General features: G+C 32.9%; 1 protein-coding gene across 1 annotated transcript in view; it reads left to right on the forward strand.

Moving 5' to 3' along the window:
* Nucleotides 1-21491, forward strand: part of GRIK2 (glutamate ionotropic receptor kainate type subunit 2) — a 327366-nt gene that overhangs the window by 183807 nt on the left and 122068 nt on the right. The window contains exon 6 of the mRNA XM_072408700.1: nucleotides 1007-1180. Coding sequence (XP_072264801.1) covers nucleotides 1007-1180 — 174 coding nt within the window. The remainder of the gene's footprint in view (nucleotides 1-1006; nucleotides 1181-21491) is intronic.

A 21491-nucleotide genomic window follows, 5' to 3' on the forward strand; every position in this document is an offset into this window, starting at 1 on the left:
AGTGTATCCTCTTGTAACAAATCCAAGTTTTAAATTTTTTTCACACTTTACAAACCTTTTATAAGTTTGTAATAATTCATTAAGGTTTTAAAAACTGTATACACTATAATGTAAAACAGCATGATGACTTTCTTTATATAAATATTAATTACATATTAGAGATAGATATATTTACAGCATGAGCTGTGGGACTGAGGATATTACTAAAACAAGCCTTGACAAATTATTACAACAAAGTATGTTTGTTTAAAATCATAAGGTATGTATTTGGCTCTGAACAACATCTATCATAGCTGATGGTTGGCTGGATGACAGTAAAGCACACAGATTTCCAGCCTTCTGTTGCTTATGTGTCTCATTGATGCATTTCAAGGGAGTTAGTTTTCTGTAGATTTGACCAAAAATCAATGACACATTTACAAGTAGAGTTCTTACACTTTTTTTCTTTTTTTTTGATTCCGTGTAAATTCAGAACCACTGACATACTTTTTTTTCCATTTTGGTATTCCATGTGGTATAGATTAATAAAAAATGGAAATTCTATATATACCAGCCCCAAGTTTAATATGTTAGTATGTGTTATGTCATTTTTTTCTCTTTTTGCATGGAAAATGTATAATATTCCGTAACCAATAAACTGAACCTACAAATACATTATATTTTCTGCACTGCTTATATCTGAGCTTTAAATATACACTATTTTAGTTCAGGACCATCACAATGACACAGTAGAATTGAGTTACAGGAGTTTATGGAGCTATGTGATTATTGGATCTGTCATCAAGTTTTTTAGCTGTGTATCCTTCTGTGGAGGTTCACCAACATGAGAACTGTTAGGATCTCAAATTTACATATGTATCACTGCTTGAATACAGCCCTACATGTAACTACTGGTCCTTATTTTTGGTGTATTCATAAAGAACATTCAGTTATTAAAGACACGGTGATAGCCAAAACTTTTCTCTTAAATCTGTAATTAAACTATTATTTTTTATTTTGTTTTCAGGACTTATTTGCATTAGATGTGGAGCCATATAGGTACAGCGGTGTTAACATGACTGGGTTTCGAATTTTGAATATAGAAAATAGCCAAGTTTTATCTATAATTGAAAAATGGTCTATGGAAAGATTGCAGGCACCCCCTAAACCTGACTCCGGATTACTGGATGGATTTATGACGGTAAGATTTCTTAATTGATATGTTTTGTCTGGTTAATTCGGTGTATCTAATTTACTTAGGGTCTCTCAATGTTCAGAGGCAATTAGAACTATATCATTGTCTTCTGCTATGCATATTAAAATGCAATATTTTACTAGCATATATTATATTCCTATATTGTGCCTTTGGATTAAGAGCTGAGAAATAATAGAGAAAAGGCAGCACTTGTAATATGCCTAATGCAAAACTATATATAAAAAAACTGTTGCAAACATTTACTGCAAATGTTTTTTCAGATGTATCTGGAATACAAGGACCCCACATTCATGTGGATTGTACACATTTCATAAGGATATATGGTTGAAAGCAAATGTACACATTTTTAGATGTTAATTTTAGTAAGCATTTATTAGATGAATGGAATCAGTAGATCAACCTTACAATTAATCAGTGGAAATGAATTAACAAATTAATTAGCTTTTGGAGCTAACCCTACCTAATATGATTACAGCCTAATGAATTAAAATGCTATATTATTTATTAATTAAACTAAATTTTGTAATCAATAAACCTATGTCCACCTTACATACCAAGGCACTGAGGTTAATTAACTGAAGGTTTAGAGACTGCTGTGTATTTAAATAAGTAACCATTTACTTGTAAAGTAAATATATACTAGCAAGTTATATAAAAAATTGAATATTTTTTACTTACTATATTTGTTACATTTGTTCCCTAAAGAATGGGTCATTCAAATGCAGTGGGATAATATTTGGTTTTTGAAAGTGGAGATATTGAAATCTATCACTCTTATTTAATCTTAGTCTTTTTGGTCTCAAGTTTGTACTACCATGGCGGGTGGGAGCGGCCATTGTGGACTCAGCCCAGTTATTTTGCTAGTCCACTAGTGTTTTTAAGTTTTTAAAATTTGCATATCAGGTAAGGCAAAGTATTATTTAATTCTTTTTTAATTCTTACACTGGGTAGGCAACCCAAGCAGGAGGATCTGCATTATGTTCAGGCAACTATCTTCACAAGTCAAGGGCTGCCTTTATGTTTCTCTCAGTAAAGGAATTATTTTTTGTAAGGACATTCATCTATATGTAACAGTATCCCTTTATCTATAAAACATTTAAAGTGTTCTATTTAATAAATGCATAAGGATTTGGTAAAGGTTATGAAACAATGGAAACATTGTCATTTAAAATCATAAATATTTTTTTGGGGAGTTAGAAGTTTGGAATTACACCCTGGCATTTGTTAATATTTAATTGATGATTGTTCTATGTATGATTACATAATATAATTCTGATCTGTATATATAAATATATATATATATATATATACTTTTATATATATATATATATATATATACACAATTTTGGTTTGCATTAATATAATCCATTGGAAAAAAAAAAATCTTGCATTCTACCTATTTTTTTTATGTAGGTAGGAAGTAAAATGCCAGTACTTCTCGGTGCACAGCATAAGATCGAACTTATGAAGTACAGAATTGATAAAAGCAAACCCTAGGAAATGCCTAGGAAATGGTTGTGCACACATTCACAAAATATCAGAGAATAAAAGTGATGAAAGAAATTGCAGGCCTGATGTTTTAAGGACCTCTTGTCCTATTGAAAACTTCTCTTGCATTACATTCTTATTCATGTAAGCGCACAAATTATACAAGAGTTTGAATCAACTACTAACTTTTTTAAGTTATTTGAAAGTGCAACCCATGGAGGTCCATGAGGTGACATTTACAGCATAATCAGGAATCACCAAATACGCTTGCCATGGATGTCTAAATGTGAACTTTAAACCATGCTTTAACAAGCTACAAAAGTGCTGTGAAGGTGTTTACAGCAAGAACAGAAATAGATGTACAAGTACAAACAAGCAAATTAGTTGCATATTCTTTTTCCAGCCATTTAATTAAAAAAAAAAACTTAAAGTACAAGTATTTGCCTATTACAAACACAACAGTCAATTTCTATTTGTGTATGTTTAAATATTTCTATTTGGTTCATTCAATTGTTATGTGCCATATAATATATTTGTCTTTATTTTTTGTGCACATTCTCAGCTAAGGCAAATGTTTCTTATCATTGTCCTTTTATCTCTTTCCATTTTTTAACTACTATTACTTTGCATGTCCTTCATGCAACTAACAGTCACTTAAAATGGTCTTGGTTTTGATGTTTACTTTTTCCCAATTTGTTGGTTTTAATCAATGGAAAAATGTTCAGAAATGTATAGAATAAAATGAATTAGAAATATAGAACATTGTGCTTTAGGGGTTCTAGAAGACAGTATTTTTATATAAAACTGCATGTTGTAGAGTAATGTTTCTAATTGTGTTTGCTACACATCTTGGTGCCTTTTTTGTTTATTTTATCCAAAAAGACAATATAAAGGTATTGGGATAATATCATGATCATTCAAAGACATCTTAAACGAGAGCTGTATTTAAAATAACTTTTTGGAGTCTGAAATATTTAGGTTTATGTGAAGAAGGCATACTCAATTCACATTCAATGGTTATTTATTATAGCTTTTTATTAGTAATACATATAATAATATAATATAATAATAGGCTGGCCAATTGACCTAACTGCATGTTTTAGGAATGTGGGGTAAAACAGAGTTCCCAGAGAAACCTCATTTAAACATGCAAGAATAAAACTAGGGTTCCCAGAGCTGCAAGACCAAGATCCATCCACTAAAGTCACTGAGTTGCCCCATATTTACTACCGGGTATGCTATGCCTTTTTTAGATTTTTATCTTCTACAGTGAGATGACCACCTAGTCTGACCTGTTTCCCTCTTGCTCTTAAAAGGGGCTATCTCTGCCCAGTAATCAGAAGGGTAGTATCTTGTATTCAGCTTCATTGCTCGACTCACTACAGTCCTCTTTCACTGATATCAGGCAACACCACAGGGTTAGGTGGGAAGGAGGAATGGGGGGCTCAGATATGGAAATGCAGGCATGCAAAATGACCACACCAGCATGGATCTGCTTCTATGTTGCTCATTGTCAGATTAGATCGGAAACCAAGAAAATGAATAATAACATTAAAGTAGCAAAGTAGATTATCACTTTGTAAGGGATATATATCTAAATATGAACAGAATTTTTGCTTGCATGTATTTAGATTGCTGAACTCAGTAGAGCATCACCTCATTCACTCAGCTAAGTGAATTATTCTTTGCTTCTTTGCAAAACAATAATTCACTAAATCAACCCCATACAAATGAATTTTCCATTTCTTGGAATTTGTTGGTACTTTTTACTAAGCTTACCAAGGTAAAGGGTATGTGCTTCATCATAAGTTTTTTATATGTCTAAAAGAGAACCTGAAGACTTTTAGCCAAGCAATTTTTGATTCACAAATTTCATGAAAATACCCATCACACGAGTTGTGTTAAATCTCATTCCTAGACTGTATACAGTGCTTAAAAAAACAAAACTACAGAAGAAAAATTACAGCAAAATACATGCATGTAAAAGTCAGAATTTTCAGTTAGTGCATTTATTTTTATTTATAAATGATATATACCAAGGAGATTTAAATAAACAGATTGTAAATCTGTCACCGTCATACTATATTGACTGCAACAGCACTATCGCTGGACTGCATCCAAATTCCTGGGTAGACAGGTTGATTTCCTAGCAATGCTAAACAGATGCTTTATTGCCTAGGAACTAGTACCCAGTCTGTTTTTTGTGAATTCCCATTTGCATCACAGACTTCTCAGTCATGTAAGGATTGTTCCCTTTGGGAACCAATATAGCAAAAAATACCAGTCAAAATATAGACATTTAGGATGTATAAATAATTGTAAATGCAGTGCAGGAAAAAATATCAAATTTGAAAACAGATTATATTTATTCTACATTGCAATACGATTACTTTCCTGTTTCATATGGAAACCATTTGTATTACACAATTCTGTGTTAGCACATTCTGTTAAATGAAGCAGTGATAATTCTGGGCAGCCTGAAAAACTGCACGTGCCAACACTTCTTATGTTATTTTCACTGCTAGAAAAATACAGGACACTCAGCAAAGATCTTAGCTTTTGAGACAAATACCTATTATTGCTATCAGTACACACTCATTTGTCATTATATAGCTCCACAGTGCTTACACATTACGCCTTTACTTTAGCTGAGGAAATAAATAGAAAAAGGAATTGGATTCATGGATGGGCTCACAAGGATCAGTTAACTCATTTAATTGGTCCCTAAAGCAGCAGTCAGAGTTTAAGCATTTATCAAGACAACATTGAACTATTGCTCTGTTTTTAAAAATGTGTATGTGCAGGTTGATGATACAAACGAGTGACTGAGATAATTGGTATAATTTCAAATGCTGTTGTCAACAATCTTTTTTTCCCCTTTGTAATTGCATTCAACACTGGATCTTTGTGTTGTTTTGCTATCAACATGAAATTATATGAAATTAGTGGTTCTTTTTGTAATGATACTGAGCCTTTTTTTCAGACATACAAATTATCTTTAATAGCTGTCCTCTGCAGATGAGATCAAAATATAAAATACCTGCTTTACTATATTGTAACCAAAAATAAAAAAGTACAATACAACAGATTTCATTATAATTCTTTGAAGGTAAGGTGTAACAATTTTGCTAAATTTCTTTTTTGGGCAAGTTTTAAAAGATATATATATAAATATATTTACAAAGCAGTAAACATCCAGCAACATTCTCTATAAGGAGTATCAATCACACTCACTTAAAACACTTGAACAATGGAGATTCCCTACCAAAGAATATTGTTACAGATCAGATTCACAAATTTATAAGTAGACCCTTAAAGCAAAATGTTAGGATGCCTTTAAGCTTTATTCAATTCAACAGATTGAACCATAAATTCTGTGATGTCTCTTTAGCTAACCCAGATCTCTGGTAATCTTTTATGATTGACATTTGTAAACAAAATAGTATACAAAAAGCGATATATTTCAACAGTTCAAAACATAAAAAACACCAAATAAATTAGCTACCAAAATAAAAATAGCCTGCGTGGTAATATATTGAAGCATACAGAATCTATAATTTATCCTCCCCAAAGTTTTAATTAAGGCTTCTAAACAGTCCTGGAGGCTGCCAATAATACATTGCTAGATGACCAAGACCTTCTCTAGAACACACCCAGTTGGATACTGTCAATCTTTAGTACAGGTTAGGAGTCACAGAAATAGGATAAGTACATATTTCCAGCACCAAAATAGATGTAAATCCTTAGTAATGATACGTAGTGGGTAAAATCTAGTGTCTTAATCATGGGTTTTACTGCTCCTATATTAAGATTTGTTTGGTTATGCTTTTTTCTTTTGACCAAAGCCATTGCTTTTCCTATGAAAAAAAATGACAATTTTACAACTTTAATACAAATAGCAGAATTCACAGATTTCAAGTTGGGAGTTTAGCTAACAGATTATATATATATATATATTTTTTTAGTTTATTTTTTTAGTTTAAACTGAATCATTAGGCACCTCTCACAAAATCACATTCTCCAATTATTTATTAAAAATATAATTTATTCAATAATTTAAAAAAATAAAAAAACAAATATATTCTTTGCACTTACACATAACTAATCCAGTTTCAGTTTGAAACGAAATCGCAAAACATTGGTTGTACAGTGTCTTGAAGAGTTATGTGTACAAAATGCATGCATGTTAAGTTTTGTGTCTTTTTTCTGTTGGTGTTTGTATGGAGCATGGTAAGTACACACTCTGTTTTCCCCACTGAGTAATTATGGTTTCCTTAGAAAGGAAAACATGGAGGAAGTTGTGAAAAAGAGAAGTAAACTGAGTGTTTCCATGCCTTTCTCTCTTGATAATACATAATAGTTGTATCATGTTCATAGATAGCATATATAAAATCCTACTCTTACACAAAAAGCTTTGTGAAAGATACAAATACCAATACAATACAAATACCCACATCTTACAAATATTAAAACATTTTCAGATATTGCCATTTCATAAATATGCAATATATGACAAATGCCTTAAAAGAGAAAGATCACCCCAATATGTAAGAAAGTGACTAGGACTGATCTGCACTTATTTTATTCCTCCTTCAAAAACAATCCAATGAAGGATATAAGGTATGAAAATATATACTTAGAGTACATCCTAATGTTAAATGATTGTGTTCCACCAAGAGCAACATCTGCTAATATATGAGTAGCCTATGACTGACTAAGAGAAAAGGTTGTTAATTGGAGTTTTCTGGTACAGGGAATAAGGAATATTGAAAGGAGTAACATGAATGGGACTAAAGTGTAAGTGTTTAGAACATAGAAGAGGATCCAATGATACCACTGACACCAGGGGCATAATTCCCTCACACCAATGCTGAGAAATATCTTTACCATTGTTAGCCCAATATCTTAGTGCAGGACAGTATGGATGAAACCATTCAGCTGCAGTTTGCCGCAACCATATGCATTATTTCAGTAAATTCTGAAACTATTACACTTATTTAGTTTTGTATTTTGTGTGACCCTCTTAGTTCAATCTCCTGCTTCACTCCGTACCCCACTCCCATTTTCAGATCGACATGTCATCCGTTTACTGATCTGACTTCACTAGGATGAAATCTGATTGGTTGTTATGAGTGACAGATCTTTCACATTATTGTTGTGCTTTGTTCTGCCTTTTCGGAAAAAGCTTAAAATAGGCTTTAGGAAATATGAGAAAAAATGAGCAACATTTTTTTTTTAAACTAAAGTCATGCCAGATTTGCTACCTTGAAATTCCTTACCTTGACATTTTCTTTTGGAAAAATCATGAAAGTATTCTTTATGATAACAATTATACCTTAAAATAGAAGAAAATGAATAAATAAAAAAATCGAGATCAAAATTATTTACGTCTTTAAAAGTCAATTTGAAATACAATTCCTACTGCAGCAGAAAATGTTCAATTCAAATGTAAAGTTGAAGAAGAAAGTATTTAGGCCATGAATTCTGCAGTAGAAATGTACTCTGCTTTCAAGCCTCATCCTCTTATATACCTATTAATCTTCGAAGCTGTAGTGTGCCTCAAGTCAGAGCTTTGTATGCATAATTAGTATGACCTAACAAGTGCTACAGATTCATTAGCATAAAGTTTTCCTTACTAATTGCTTTTTGCCATCATTTGATTTAGTTATCTGCTTTCATCATATGTGGATTAGGGTACAGTTGTTCTATTTTAGGCAATAATCCTATACTTTGATGTTCCCATTACAGCAAGGTGCAATTAAACATTACTTTTCAGTCCTATATTATCTAAAGAATAACTAGAACTTCCAAACTCTTCATCATATTGGAGGTATTCTAAGAAATCCCTTCATACAATCGCATAAAAATTAAAAGCTGTTTATGAAATAATATAATTATTGCTTATTAAACTTCCTATATTTCTGGTAATACATAGACATATCCATATCTATCTATCTATCTATCTATCTATCTATCTATCTATCTATCTATCTATCTATCATCTATCTATCTATCTATCTATCTATCTATCTATCTATCTATCCATCCATCTATCTATCTATCTATCTATCTATCTATCTATCTATCTATCTATCCATCCATCCATCCATCTATCTATCTATCTATCTATCTATCTATCTATCTATCTATCTATCCATCCATCCATCCATCTATCCATCCATCTATCTATCTATCCATCTATCTATGTGTGTGTATATTTATTTATAGCCCACTAATGCCATATAAATACTACCCTTGCTGTTAGAACATCTTCATTCCTTGAAGTGTTGTGATGTGATACTGCACTCTTTCTCAGGAATAAAAGCCTCCTTTTCTTTGAGGGATGAAAGGGAATCAATGTTACTTTCTGCACTACAGATCTTCAGCAAAGAGGTTCAGTGATATTTATTTCTGATGACTAAGGAGACCATGGGACCATTTCATGTCAAGTGTTCATGAAACTAATCTTGAATTTGTTTAGCTGCTTTATCATACATTATCTTCCTTAAAAATAGGAACTCTGTCCATTTTTGTACCGCAAGTCTTTTTAGAATGAGTGTCAAAATTACCTAGACAAATGCAGCTTACCAGCTGGCAGCTAAGCAAGGGACATTGGTTGCCAAAACTGAACAGATGTATGTGCTTATACATGCCAACATTCCTTGTAGTGCTGAGCTATAATACATGTGAGTGACAACTCCTTTCTACGTGTAGAAAGTGAGGCCAGATTATTTCTTCCAGATCACCTGTGCAAGCAAAAATAAAAATGTAATTTTAATAAAAATACTATATTCAACCTATGATCTGTCAGGTAATTTTATACTGATAAAACATAGTTGTTACATGTGATCTTTATTTTTGTATTACTTTGTGTTTTTTTACCTCTATAACATTAGCAAAGGTCCCCCATGTGTGTAACACTAAAATCATATTTAACAGTTTATAATATTTTTTAAACATGATGGCATGTTATAAAAACCCTGGAACTGGGGCTTAATGGTTTTGGTTTATGATAGGAAGTGTTGTTCAGCGTTAAGTTTAACCAGCCAATGACCCTAATAGGTACATTGAATGATTGAAAAACTGTGCTCTGACTTGTAACATGGGAGTTGTAAGCCTTGCAATGCAACAAATGATTTTCTAATAGCAACTGGATATACATGAACATAAAAATTGCAAAAGCATTTTTTTGGTCTAAAACAGTAGCTGTTTAGTAATTTATAGCACCATTGCCCTTTGTGCAGTAGCTATTGTGTATATAACTTATGAATTGTTACAACAAGCCGAACAACTACTGAGACTCCATATTCCAACTTCCAAAAAAACAGTAGGAGGTGGCAGAATAGCTTGACAAATAAACTGAGAACTTTAATACTAGTACAATAAAATTGCATAGCAGAATTTTGTTTTCTAGGCTACTAATATCCCAATACCATTAAATAATGAAAGCATTTCCTTATATAATGAAAAGGTTATTAATATCAAGGCCCTACGGATTCTTATCTATAAAAAAATTCACCATTAAAGGATGCTAAGTATAATAGGTCTAAAATTAATATAGGCTTTTGCATACCCTTCTAGACTCTCATACAAGGTAATTTTATTTTAAATAATTAAAAAATATTTTTTCTTCAGTGAGTCCTGCTGGAACAAATGCCTTCTAAAATCATCAAACTTGCCAATTATGACTTTGATAAATAGTCTCTGCTATATGTAAAAGTTCAGTGACCCATTTTAAATAATTTCTAAAAATATATTTTATACTCCTGTTTAAATGTACATTAATGACATGGTTGGTAGATTGTTAGCTTAAACCCATATTGCATAAAATCTACGATTTTTTGCATATGGTACAAGTTATTTTACATTCTAACAATGTAAGGCCTTGCACACTCTTAATTTTAATTTAACAGAGAAATGCTGTTTCTCATTAGACCATAACATGCCATTAGCAGCAAACTTTATGCATTGTAATCATGGGAGACTGCTTGAGAGTGCTTTATTACTAATTTATTCATGACTTACAATTTTTTTTATAACTCAGTATTGAACTCTAGGACTTTTGAATAAAGATTTTCTCGTAATATTGGTCCAATCAAGATAGTAATAATAATAGTGTAGAGGTTAATAAATATGATGGGAGTTATCAAACATCAGTCTCACAAACACAGATTATGTAAGTGGTAATCATAGCAGTGAAGGTCAATAGGATTTATTTTATGACTTTGCTGTTTTACACAGTGTTGGTTTCATTTGTTTAATCATTTTAAGATTAAATGTTAAATCTTCTTTTCTTTGTGCCTTAGAATCATAGCTTATGCCACCTATACCACAACCTTCCCTTTTACAATGGGATTATGTACATCAGGATTTAGCAACCAGTGGCTTGGCAACCTTCCATGATGTTGCTCAGCCTCTGAGCATGTACGCAGTACTTTGTTTTCGATTTTCATTATTTAAATAGAACCTAAGCTATGAAGATACATACCAACATGCATTCAATTAAATACACTCAGAAGTTGCCTATTTATTGCACTTGATTCAAGAAAGACAGTCAAGGACTGTTAGTAAGTCTGTACCACATTTAAAGAAATTTAAAGGAATGTGTACAGATGATGGATAGGTAAAATCTTTCGCTATGTGAATGAAACAAATTCCTTTGCTCCATCATTACCTCCACTAATTACCATTAATTTAATTAACCAATTAATCCCCTAAGAGCAAATGCACAGTACTTGTCTACTGCAACCAATTAGGTCTAAAGCTGTAGAATAGAGGTTATATAGAACAAATTTGCTGTAACTACTCCAGTTTTTGTAAATCATCTGCAAAATTGTAGCTCAAACCAATAGTTTCCTGTACATATGATATAGGTAAAAGGGTAAATACTCTCAAGATGGATCATTATTAATACACAATCACTTCATAAGTAGCCAACTCGATAATATTATCTATGAGTTACCAAGGTTGACACCTGCTAAGGGAAAGGCATGGAATGCTGAAAGGTGTAAGACAGTCAAGGACTGGTAATATGTCTGTAACTTTTCGTATATAATGCAGCTATTAGACAAATGGTACAGGCATAGTTCTCCATCATTGGTTTACAATGCTTTGTTTCCTAATGTCAGAGCTGTCCACCCATGACTGATTGGTGTTCTGATGACTGATAGAAGAGTAATCAGGTAGCAGTTGGTGAGGTTCTCGCATGTCCATATGATCAATGAAGCAAAAGTGGGCAGATTCACATGTTCACTGTTTTCAAAAGAAAAAGCTGAACAGCACAAGAATGGCATCAGTTCCCACTGAACCCTCGAATATTAGCTCCTATAGTTTACCAGAAAAGCTGCAGTCCAATGTGGGTAATATCCACCAAAGGGTTTTCCAAAAAATGAATTATTTGCTTTTTCATACTGTAAAGAGATTTTGTATCTGCTAATGTTTACTCTGTTCTCAGCAAACTCAAAACATTTTTCATAGTTTTGGATAGAGTTGGGACATTTCGAGATATCTGCCAATCACAAATCAGCTCAGACCAGGTCTCAAGCATGGTGGATGGATTCTCCTCATATACACTTAGTGCTAAACTCTCAAGGCAAGGACTTACTTTTATTTAATAATACTTAATACTTTCTAATCTCCTCAGAATTTACACATGCACAGTTTATTATATAAACTACATAGATTTATTTACCTGCATGATGCCTCTGTTCCATAACTACACCTATAAGGTATCTACAAATAACCTTATCTTTTCCAGTGATGTGTCTAATCATCACGTGTGAGTACTGGCCCCTCTAAGTGCTTTCTAGTGAGTAATAATACATTTCTATATATGAAACATGTTTTAACCCTGGTTATAAGACATGTTCACCAATCAAGTGACTCAGACATTAAAGCTAACTCAGTAATGCATCTATATTTTTGGAAACGGTAGAAATTCAAAGATTCTATTGAATAGCTATGGTTTTACAGAATCAGAAGATAACTCGGCTATAGTTTAAAAAATTGTTTTACAATACAATTATCAATAAAGCTGTCAGAAATCTTTATAAATAAAGCTTTTTTTGGAAATATACTACAAATAATGTACACATAATTTTTGAGTGTACATGGATATAAGTATACTGAGTATAACCCTCATATTTGAAATCACCGTATAGACATTCATCTGTCGTCCAAATTCAAATATATGGTTTAGTCTTCAATAATATATGCATGCTTTTATAATAAAACACCTCATTATACTAGCTAAATACTTAACCTTTGTAGCAGATGTTTCAGTTTCCTACTTTAATAATAACACTAATTTTACTTGTACAAACCCAAATTACATATTAACTGACAAGATAAACATAATTTTGGAAAAGCTTAGGATATCTCAGGATATTTGAATTTTATTACCTGATTCTTTCTACAGCTGGTGCATCTAGGGAGGAAAACAGCCTGTGGGAATTTATGCAAGTAAAACTGGAGCCTTTCATATATGGTATAAGTAGTCAAATATGCCAGAATTAAATAATAAGACCTTCAACAGGAAGTAATGGAATAACATTAACTTTAGAGTTCAGTGGACAGTTAGAAGAGCTAATGGAGGAACCATGCTGTGGAGGCATACATTTTAGCAGAAATTTCTTATGAAGAGGTGATTGAACATTATGATATGAATAGCTGTGCTAAACACATGGAAATTTCCTGCCAGAAAATGAGAAGATTAAGGCTTCTCTGCTAGATAACGGCTCACTGGAGGAATGTAATAGTAGTGAAGTAAAATCTGAAAACAGATGATTTCCCATTTAATAGTCCATTGACTTTCCTCTTAGAGTCATCGCCTTTACTGTGATGGAAATGCTCTTTATTTTCATTTCACAATCAAGCTCAAGCTGTTTCAATATGGCCCAGGATGGTGTTTTGTTTTTCTTTTAAGGGAAAATAAGCTTTATTCATTAAAGCTGAAATTGCTCTTATTGTTTCACTAAGCTTTCATTGGTATTATATTATTCTTCATATTTTTGGAGAAGTGGTTGGAAACAACGTCCACTAAAAACTCAAAAATTGCTATTACAATGTGTTCCAATATATCAAACCTGCACATGCAAAGGGTCTTTTGGAATTATACCTTTGGAAATGTTTGTTGTACTTTTAATTCAAATACATTATATTATCCTTGAGATAGAATGCCAAACAAATGTTCTGAGCAGTAAGGTGTTTATCATCAGTATATCTCAATGAAATAGAACAGAAGGTTGCATCAGGTGCTGTAAATTACCCATAAACATTATTAAAGGGACATAAATTACTACAGGTTGAGGTTATTGTTTCTGATGTCATATATAATCAAACACATTTTGGATGCATTGCTCATGTATGTGATGTTTTGAGCCCTGTTTATTACCTCACAATGTCCTAGCCATTTGTAATGAGCACAATGAAATATACATACATCATTAAACTGTGAAAGAAAGAAATTGGCTTTCTTTCCATATTAAATAAATTGCAATGAGGTCACTCCAAACCTGTATTATAGCTATAGCAGCCCTTAAATTTAATGGAGGATAGTAGATATTCAGTCTGTAGCAACCAATCATGTTCTGCTGTCATTTTAAACAGAGCAACTTCAAAAATGGAAGGTAATGTCTATCTATTTGATAATACAAGAAACCTAGCAGACTTTTAAAATTAGGGGTTCATTTACTAAAGGTGTCAAGGCTGTGTTGAAAATTTACTTTGCATGAATACCCAATCATGTGCAAGGAAATCTGAAAAAAAAATTGTGCTTACATATTATTGGATGGAAGTCAACAAAGCTTCACCACATCACCTTACCTAAGTGAAAATTCACTGGCAATATGGTAATTCTTTTGCCAACAGTGTATATTATAACAGTATATATAGTGATCAGTAAATATCTACTTAACCCCAATGTCTTTAAAATCACACTGAAAATGCTTGCTATAGATGTTCCAGTTTGATAACCCTTGAATTTGCTGTGTGTTTTTTCAACCAAAAAATTGAAGCAATGGGGTTAGGTTACTAAATAAGTAGAGCATATTCACCAAGAAAACTTTCTAACACATGATTGGGTATTCAAAGCAAACACAGCGTGGGTTGCTAGCTGTCAAAAGGAGTATGTAAATAAATGTTTCCACCACACAGGGCATTATGTAAGGGAACATTCATTTACATATTGTAGATGTCAAGTGGTAATTCCCACCAGATGCATGACAATGATGCCAGGCAGAAAAATTAAAGCATGTGTCACGTTTGGTCCACTGACTTGCATTGTCCATGTAATGTCAACTAAATGAAATCCTTCACAATGTGGAAAAAAAGCTTTTAACAAAGCATCTAGGATTTAAAAGCTTAAATGCATGTTAAGTGCAAATCAGGTGGAATATAGTAGATTTTTTTTGTTTTCCTCAGAGAATAGAAAAACATCATACATATAAAATACAGTATATACTGTATATGATATCAGTGATGAAGGGTTTGGCATTTCATAAACAAATGTAACACTGTTTTAGTTTCCCATATTCCCACTACTAAGATAATAGGATAATTATTTTAGTAGTGAGATTATTACTACTTGAATAATAAAATATAATAGTAAAGGGTATCAGACTTTTAATGGTAATGATCAGTAATTTATTACACATTCATAACTCACCTAACTTGTAGATGATTGAATGAATTGCAGATTGTCATCTTTTCCGGTTGTTATCAGTACCTGTGAAAGAAGAATGTGATTCATATACCTGCTATAACCTATTTATTTTAAGGACTACTATGGCTATAATTATTGTTTGGACTGTCCTCATGGCAATTTATTTCATATATTAAGAAGACTGTAAATGTATCAGGTGCTGAGAGTGTGTCTAAGTGAATTAGAGAGAGAAGCAGACAAAAGATATGCTTCATAACATAGTGTGTATACTGTGTACTGAATTATTTTGGTGTAATCATATAATGTTTCATTTTAGAATAGTTGAGTGTGTATATATATATATATATATATATATATATATATATATATATTGTGGTATATTACTGGGGGTTGCTCATGGTAAGGGGATGTTTACAGGGCAGATCAGAGGCAGCAGACTCCAAAAGTCCAAAATAACAGCAGGTTTATTTGTTTAGGCAAGTGTTATAGCACACTCTCCAACAAAAATAACAAACAATTGCCCGGCTGGGTCTCTTACTCCTCTCTTACTAACACACACTAAATTAAAACTGCTTCACTCACAGTTCCAATCTGGTTTTGCCCACTGGCTTTCCTGGAGCTCTGTCCCCTCTCATGCGGCCTGGAACCCAATCTGGCTCCCTTCTCCTGCCTAGAACAGATTCTGGCTCCCTTCTCAGCCTGGAACCCTCTGGCTGCCTTCTAAGCATACTCCAGCCTGCAACACAGTGGCTGATCCTCTTCTCTCAGCCTCTTGCTAATCAATTTCCTCTCTCTTTTACACCTGAGTGCAGGTGCACATTTACCCAGGCAGGATTGGGTTGGGCCAAAGAACCCACCCTTTCACTCCCTTGGCCGGCTCCAGGGCCCTGAAGAACCAGGTTTCCTTCTAAAAACCTTTCGTTTCCCTGGATCCTTTATTACACTTTCCTGCCACTCTTAGTGACACTCTGTCACAATATATATATATATATATATATATATATATAAAAATATTTACATATATATATCTATATGCTGTAAACATATTTATATTTTAAGCTGGAGATTGTGCTTAAATTCATTCAAAAACCCTTGCTTGTTCTAGAACCCTTACACAGCCATTGATTAAAGTGCATTATGCTACTAGTGGTACACTTGAAGAATGCTAATAGACAACAGCATGCTAATTTCCAGTGTGGAAGAGAAAAGGAAACATGGACTACTGTTTTTAAAGCTTCTGTATGTGACAACTCTGTGTTAGCAGCAAGCAATTAAATGTATTAAGAGTGCATGTTTTTCACGGTCTTTCAACCATAGAATACTAAAGATGCATATCTTATAATTAGAATTTCCCATTCTCCTCTATTGTCCTGTTAAGGAATGCACTGTAATACTGGCAGCTAGACTACACAGTTGGCCTCTGTTCCTTTGACCGCAGATGTCTAATTGCAAGCAAACATTTTATTTAAATGATTCATTATACCAACCAGTAGATTTATAATAATAATATGTCTCTGCAATGTGAACTAAAACAGAAATACACGGAATCCATTAAAAAACAAAACAAAACAAGAAAACAAAACAGTTTGATTCAATATGATCTTTTGAAAAGTTGCCACTGCAACATTCAATGTATGAACTCTTTCATAGATTTGTAGTTAGATCATAAATGGGGATAGGCTGCATTTCACCTTTGAGCAGTTTGTGGCAAGCTCTGCCTGCTCGTAATACACCATTAGAGTTATTATATGTTCATGTACACCCAGGGGAACCTCTCCATCTTATACTGTCCTGTCTGACCTTAAACTCTGGTTTTTAACACTACAATGACTAATAGTGATAGCTGTAGTATGTGAATGATGCTCCAAAGAGCCATTTATAGGTGTATTAGGGACAGCTGACAGATGGTGAAGGAAGAGAGACAGGCTCTGCAATACTTTGCCATATAGTACTCTAGTTTTAGTTTTTTGTGTGTGTGCCTTGCAGTGTGTTGGGCTACTAGTTCTTGTGCACCCACCCCCAATGTCCATGTATTTTACTGACCAAAAATCCTTTTAGATCCATGGTGCAACAACAATTATTACCTGTGACCAGTTGTCCTCACATAAAATAGGTGCTCACTCAATAGAAATACAATTTGTTTAAAAAATGTTATGGAACACAGGAGCATCTAGTAAAAGGGAGAGTTGTATCTCATGAGAAGGACGCACTAGTACAGCTACTACTTTTTTATTGTCCTTGGATTTCAGCTTTTTTTTTGCAAACCATTATCTTTGCTCACATTACACGGATAATTATATACTTTATTCAGTGTACATTTATATACAAACATTAAATAAATTTTAACCCATAGCCACCAGTAAGATAACAGCTTTTGAAGAAAATTCCTATAGTCACTAGATGACTTCAGTAGTCATTCTTAGTAGACTTTCCTTGGGGGAACAGGATATGTGCAAGTTTGAAGTTGTAAAATACGACTTGCTTGCAGTTTATTTAGGATTGCTCTGTCCCCATGAGCACCACTTTCTACATTCAGCAAACTTTTGTAGTCAGATATTACGCCTGCACTCTTTCAAAACTATCTGAATGAAATCCAAACCCTACTCAAGCAAGAGATACATTAAAAAACAAATGAATCTTTTACCAGTTCAGTTGTTTAATGTACCTCCTGCTGCTTCTACATAGTTTGGATTTTTATCGGACACCTTTGGTAGAGTGCTGGCTTGTTATCTGCTATTTGCTAGACTGGACATATACTTAAACCTCTTTCCTACATAGCAGAATATCCCCAAAGTGAAAATTTAGAGTTGGTTAATTTACTTTGCTAAATCCCATGCCATGTCTTTTTATTTACCTTGGCAAGAAAGCAGAAGTTAGCACATGAAATGCTCCAGATTGAGCATATTAAGCATGTATATTTTCATCAGTGTACAATTTTAAAACTGTATTGTTATGAAAAATGACAGCAATAGAAAGGCCCTGAGGCAAACCAGAGAAAAAACTGGATAAAATCTTAGATGTAATATGTCTATAGATAATGAAGCCTATTTATAAAGAAATGGAATAGAAATTTTACAGCCTTTTTTTTATTTAATCTGATTTTCTTATTAATAGGAAAAAAGAAAGCTGTGAAATTCATTTTGATATTTCATTACTTTTAACCACTTTTATCTCTACAGCAATAAATTATGTTTGCAATGTAAGTGCTATTTTTTACATCATCCAATATTTTTCTATGGATGAATACTAGGTCAAGCTTAGCACTACTGTGATCATTCAGAAATAGTAATGCTTATTATGTTTTAATTTTTCCCCATAAAAAAAATAATACTAGGTAGGAACGCTATGTAAAAGAGCTGATATCCTCAAGTTTCTTATGGTTGGAATGACAGCACAAATTGAGATAATCCATTATGCTTTTTGGTTAGTATAGCATAACTAATTTTAGGCTACTGACCTCAGAATTTTCAATTTGTTATCTGATACATTTTCATTGTGGATAACTATATAACTGAAATTCCTCACATTTAATAGCTATCCCTAAAATCAATTGCAATTCCCCTACCTAGCCCACATTACTAGAACTGGATTTATGATTCCTGCCATCCCTATGCTAACGGCTATATAATAGCATGCAGGTGCTGGAGGTGGAGATGTGGCAACTTTGGCAGCTCCTCCGCTGTAAGCCATGACCATGTTAGTTATGTAGAATGGCGTCACATTTATTACAGAACCATGAGATGTGTATGAAATATAAATTAGGTATACATTTTTCTAAAGCGGCCTATGTGCACTTCAGATTTATTTTCATAGGAGTTAAAAGTCTGTGAACATTTATCTCTGATATTTAACCTTGTGACACCCTTCATTCTCATGCTTTTGTGCCTGGATCAAAAACAAAATTTGACATCAGTACAAAATGTTTTCTATCATTTTATAAAGTGTAATCTCTAAACTAACACAAACATATTAAACTAAATCCCTAATGTACATGATCTCATACCATTTTTTTTTTAATTGCTCGAGGAATTTATCATGATTCTAATTTGTTCTTAACTTTCAACAGGGTTACACATTTACACAGGTATGAGTTACTGAACAAGTTAATGATCATAGATATGCAAGCTAAAATAACCCATAACCATCCTTCACAATGTTATGTTTATAACAAAGGATTTATTAATCACAGCTAGGTTCTCATGTATGATCATGGTAATCCCAAGTTTTATGTCCTGTCTATATTATCATAATAAAGAAAAAGTGTAATGTGTTTGCTAAAGTGTACACTTCTGTATGCACGTGAATTGTAGTTAATGCAAGTAGACAATGGTAAAATGACCTTTTTCTTTTTACAATAGGCTGATGTTATATTATGTTATTGAAACACAGCTAACACTTTTAAATAACCAAAACATTACATAATATCCTCTTGGTTTTCCAGATACAGTCCTGTTTCCAGATACTTGTTTGTTGATTTGTCATATGTACCGGTACATTAGACATTATCTGACGAGTACATCTTCGTGGACATTCCTAAAGTTTGGTCTGGTTTGTTTTTTTCAGTCTGGTTTTAGAATGTGATACAATACAATACATGGTTGTTCTTTAGCAGTTGATAAAAAAATATTACATTTCAGTTTGATGTAACAAAGTTTTGATGTCCAGGTGCTATGTATTATAAAATGGCGATCAAAGACCCCTTAAAAACCATGAGCATGAAAATAAAATGGTCCGTGTGCTTCTGTACCATGTTTAAGTAGCACCACCCACAAAGGCATGTCAAGGATATCAATGAATCTGCAAAAAGAAATGTCTCTGATACCTTCCACTAACTTATCTGCGAAAAAGTCTGTTAGAAAGATGGCAGGAAAAAACTGTTTAAAAAAAATCATACATAATTCATTTTTTATATTTATCTTTTTTATTGTACCATCAGTTCAAAGATACAATACAAAGATAGAAAAAAAACAATGAATAGCTGAAAGCGAAAAATGGTTACCTGAAAATCAAAAATCAGTAACATTGTATTGCCATGCAAACAGAGACAAGATACATTGTAACCACGCTGTAACAACCATGGCCAGATGGTAACAGTTTGAACATAAAGGACACAAAGTTTAGAAGAAAGGAAAATAGTAGGCAAAAAAGGGGAAGAAACAGAAAGAGGGAAAAGAAAAGAGGACCTATACTCCCAGTTCAAGGGGAAAAAAAGATCACTCCGGACATTGTAATAACTCCATATAAGCTGTGGTTTAGCTGTATTGTACCCAATAAAACCAATAAAATCATGTGGTTCAGAAACTCTTAGTATGCTGATCTCGAGAGGCAATGATACTCTCCACGCCTATGATATCGTTTATCCTGTTGAACTATTCAGAGATGAAAGGAGATGTAGAACATTTCCACTTAGCAGGAATGCAGGCTTTAGCTGCATTAAGTAAGTGGTGAATCAGCTATTTCCAGTATCAGACATGGGCGAGATACGCAGCTATGGTATTTAGTCTTTTCTTTTATTGAGATGTCTGTGAGTTTGTAGATGATACCTGAAACACTAGACCAAAATATCGACAACCTAGGGCAGCTCCAGAAAATATGAAGCAGAGTACAGTCATGTATTATGCCTAATTTATAAAGTGTTCAAATAGTGATAAACCTTTTTTTATTTTAGCTATGTGACAGTAATTTTTACATTTTATTGGTCTTAGCTGACAACAACTTGTTTTTTTGTTTAATAGTAGTCTCTTTTCTAGCCTTTGTCAAATAATCGATTATATGATAACCCCAAAGATACAGTTATATTACAAACAAGTAGAACAAAGGGGATTATTACAAACAGATGTGAATGTTTACTAAAACACAATAGAAAAGTTGCATTATTCATTTAAACCTTTGGGTGTCAGTGTATCCACAGCAGTTCATCAATCGCCATGATATAAATACTAAAGTGTATGTGCAACTCCACTGGAGATTATAATGCATACACTAATAGGAATTACTCATATTCTCATATTCTCATGGGTAGTTAATCTTGGAATTCTGCCTAATTTTTACAAATGAAAAAATATCTAAACATAATATTGTAATATATTGCACATGTTCGCTTTTTATTTTTAATGTACAGATCCGTGACAGCCCTCATTATTTAGG

This window comes from Pyxicephalus adspersus, chromosome 4 (assembly GCF_032062135.1).
Source record: "Pyxicephalus adspersus chromosome 4, UCB_Pads_2.0, whole genome shotgun sequence".
In the NCBI taxonomy this organism is placed as follows: domain Eukaryota; kingdom Metazoa; phylum Chordata; class Amphibia; order Anura; family Pyxicephalidae; genus Pyxicephalus; species Pyxicephalus adspersus.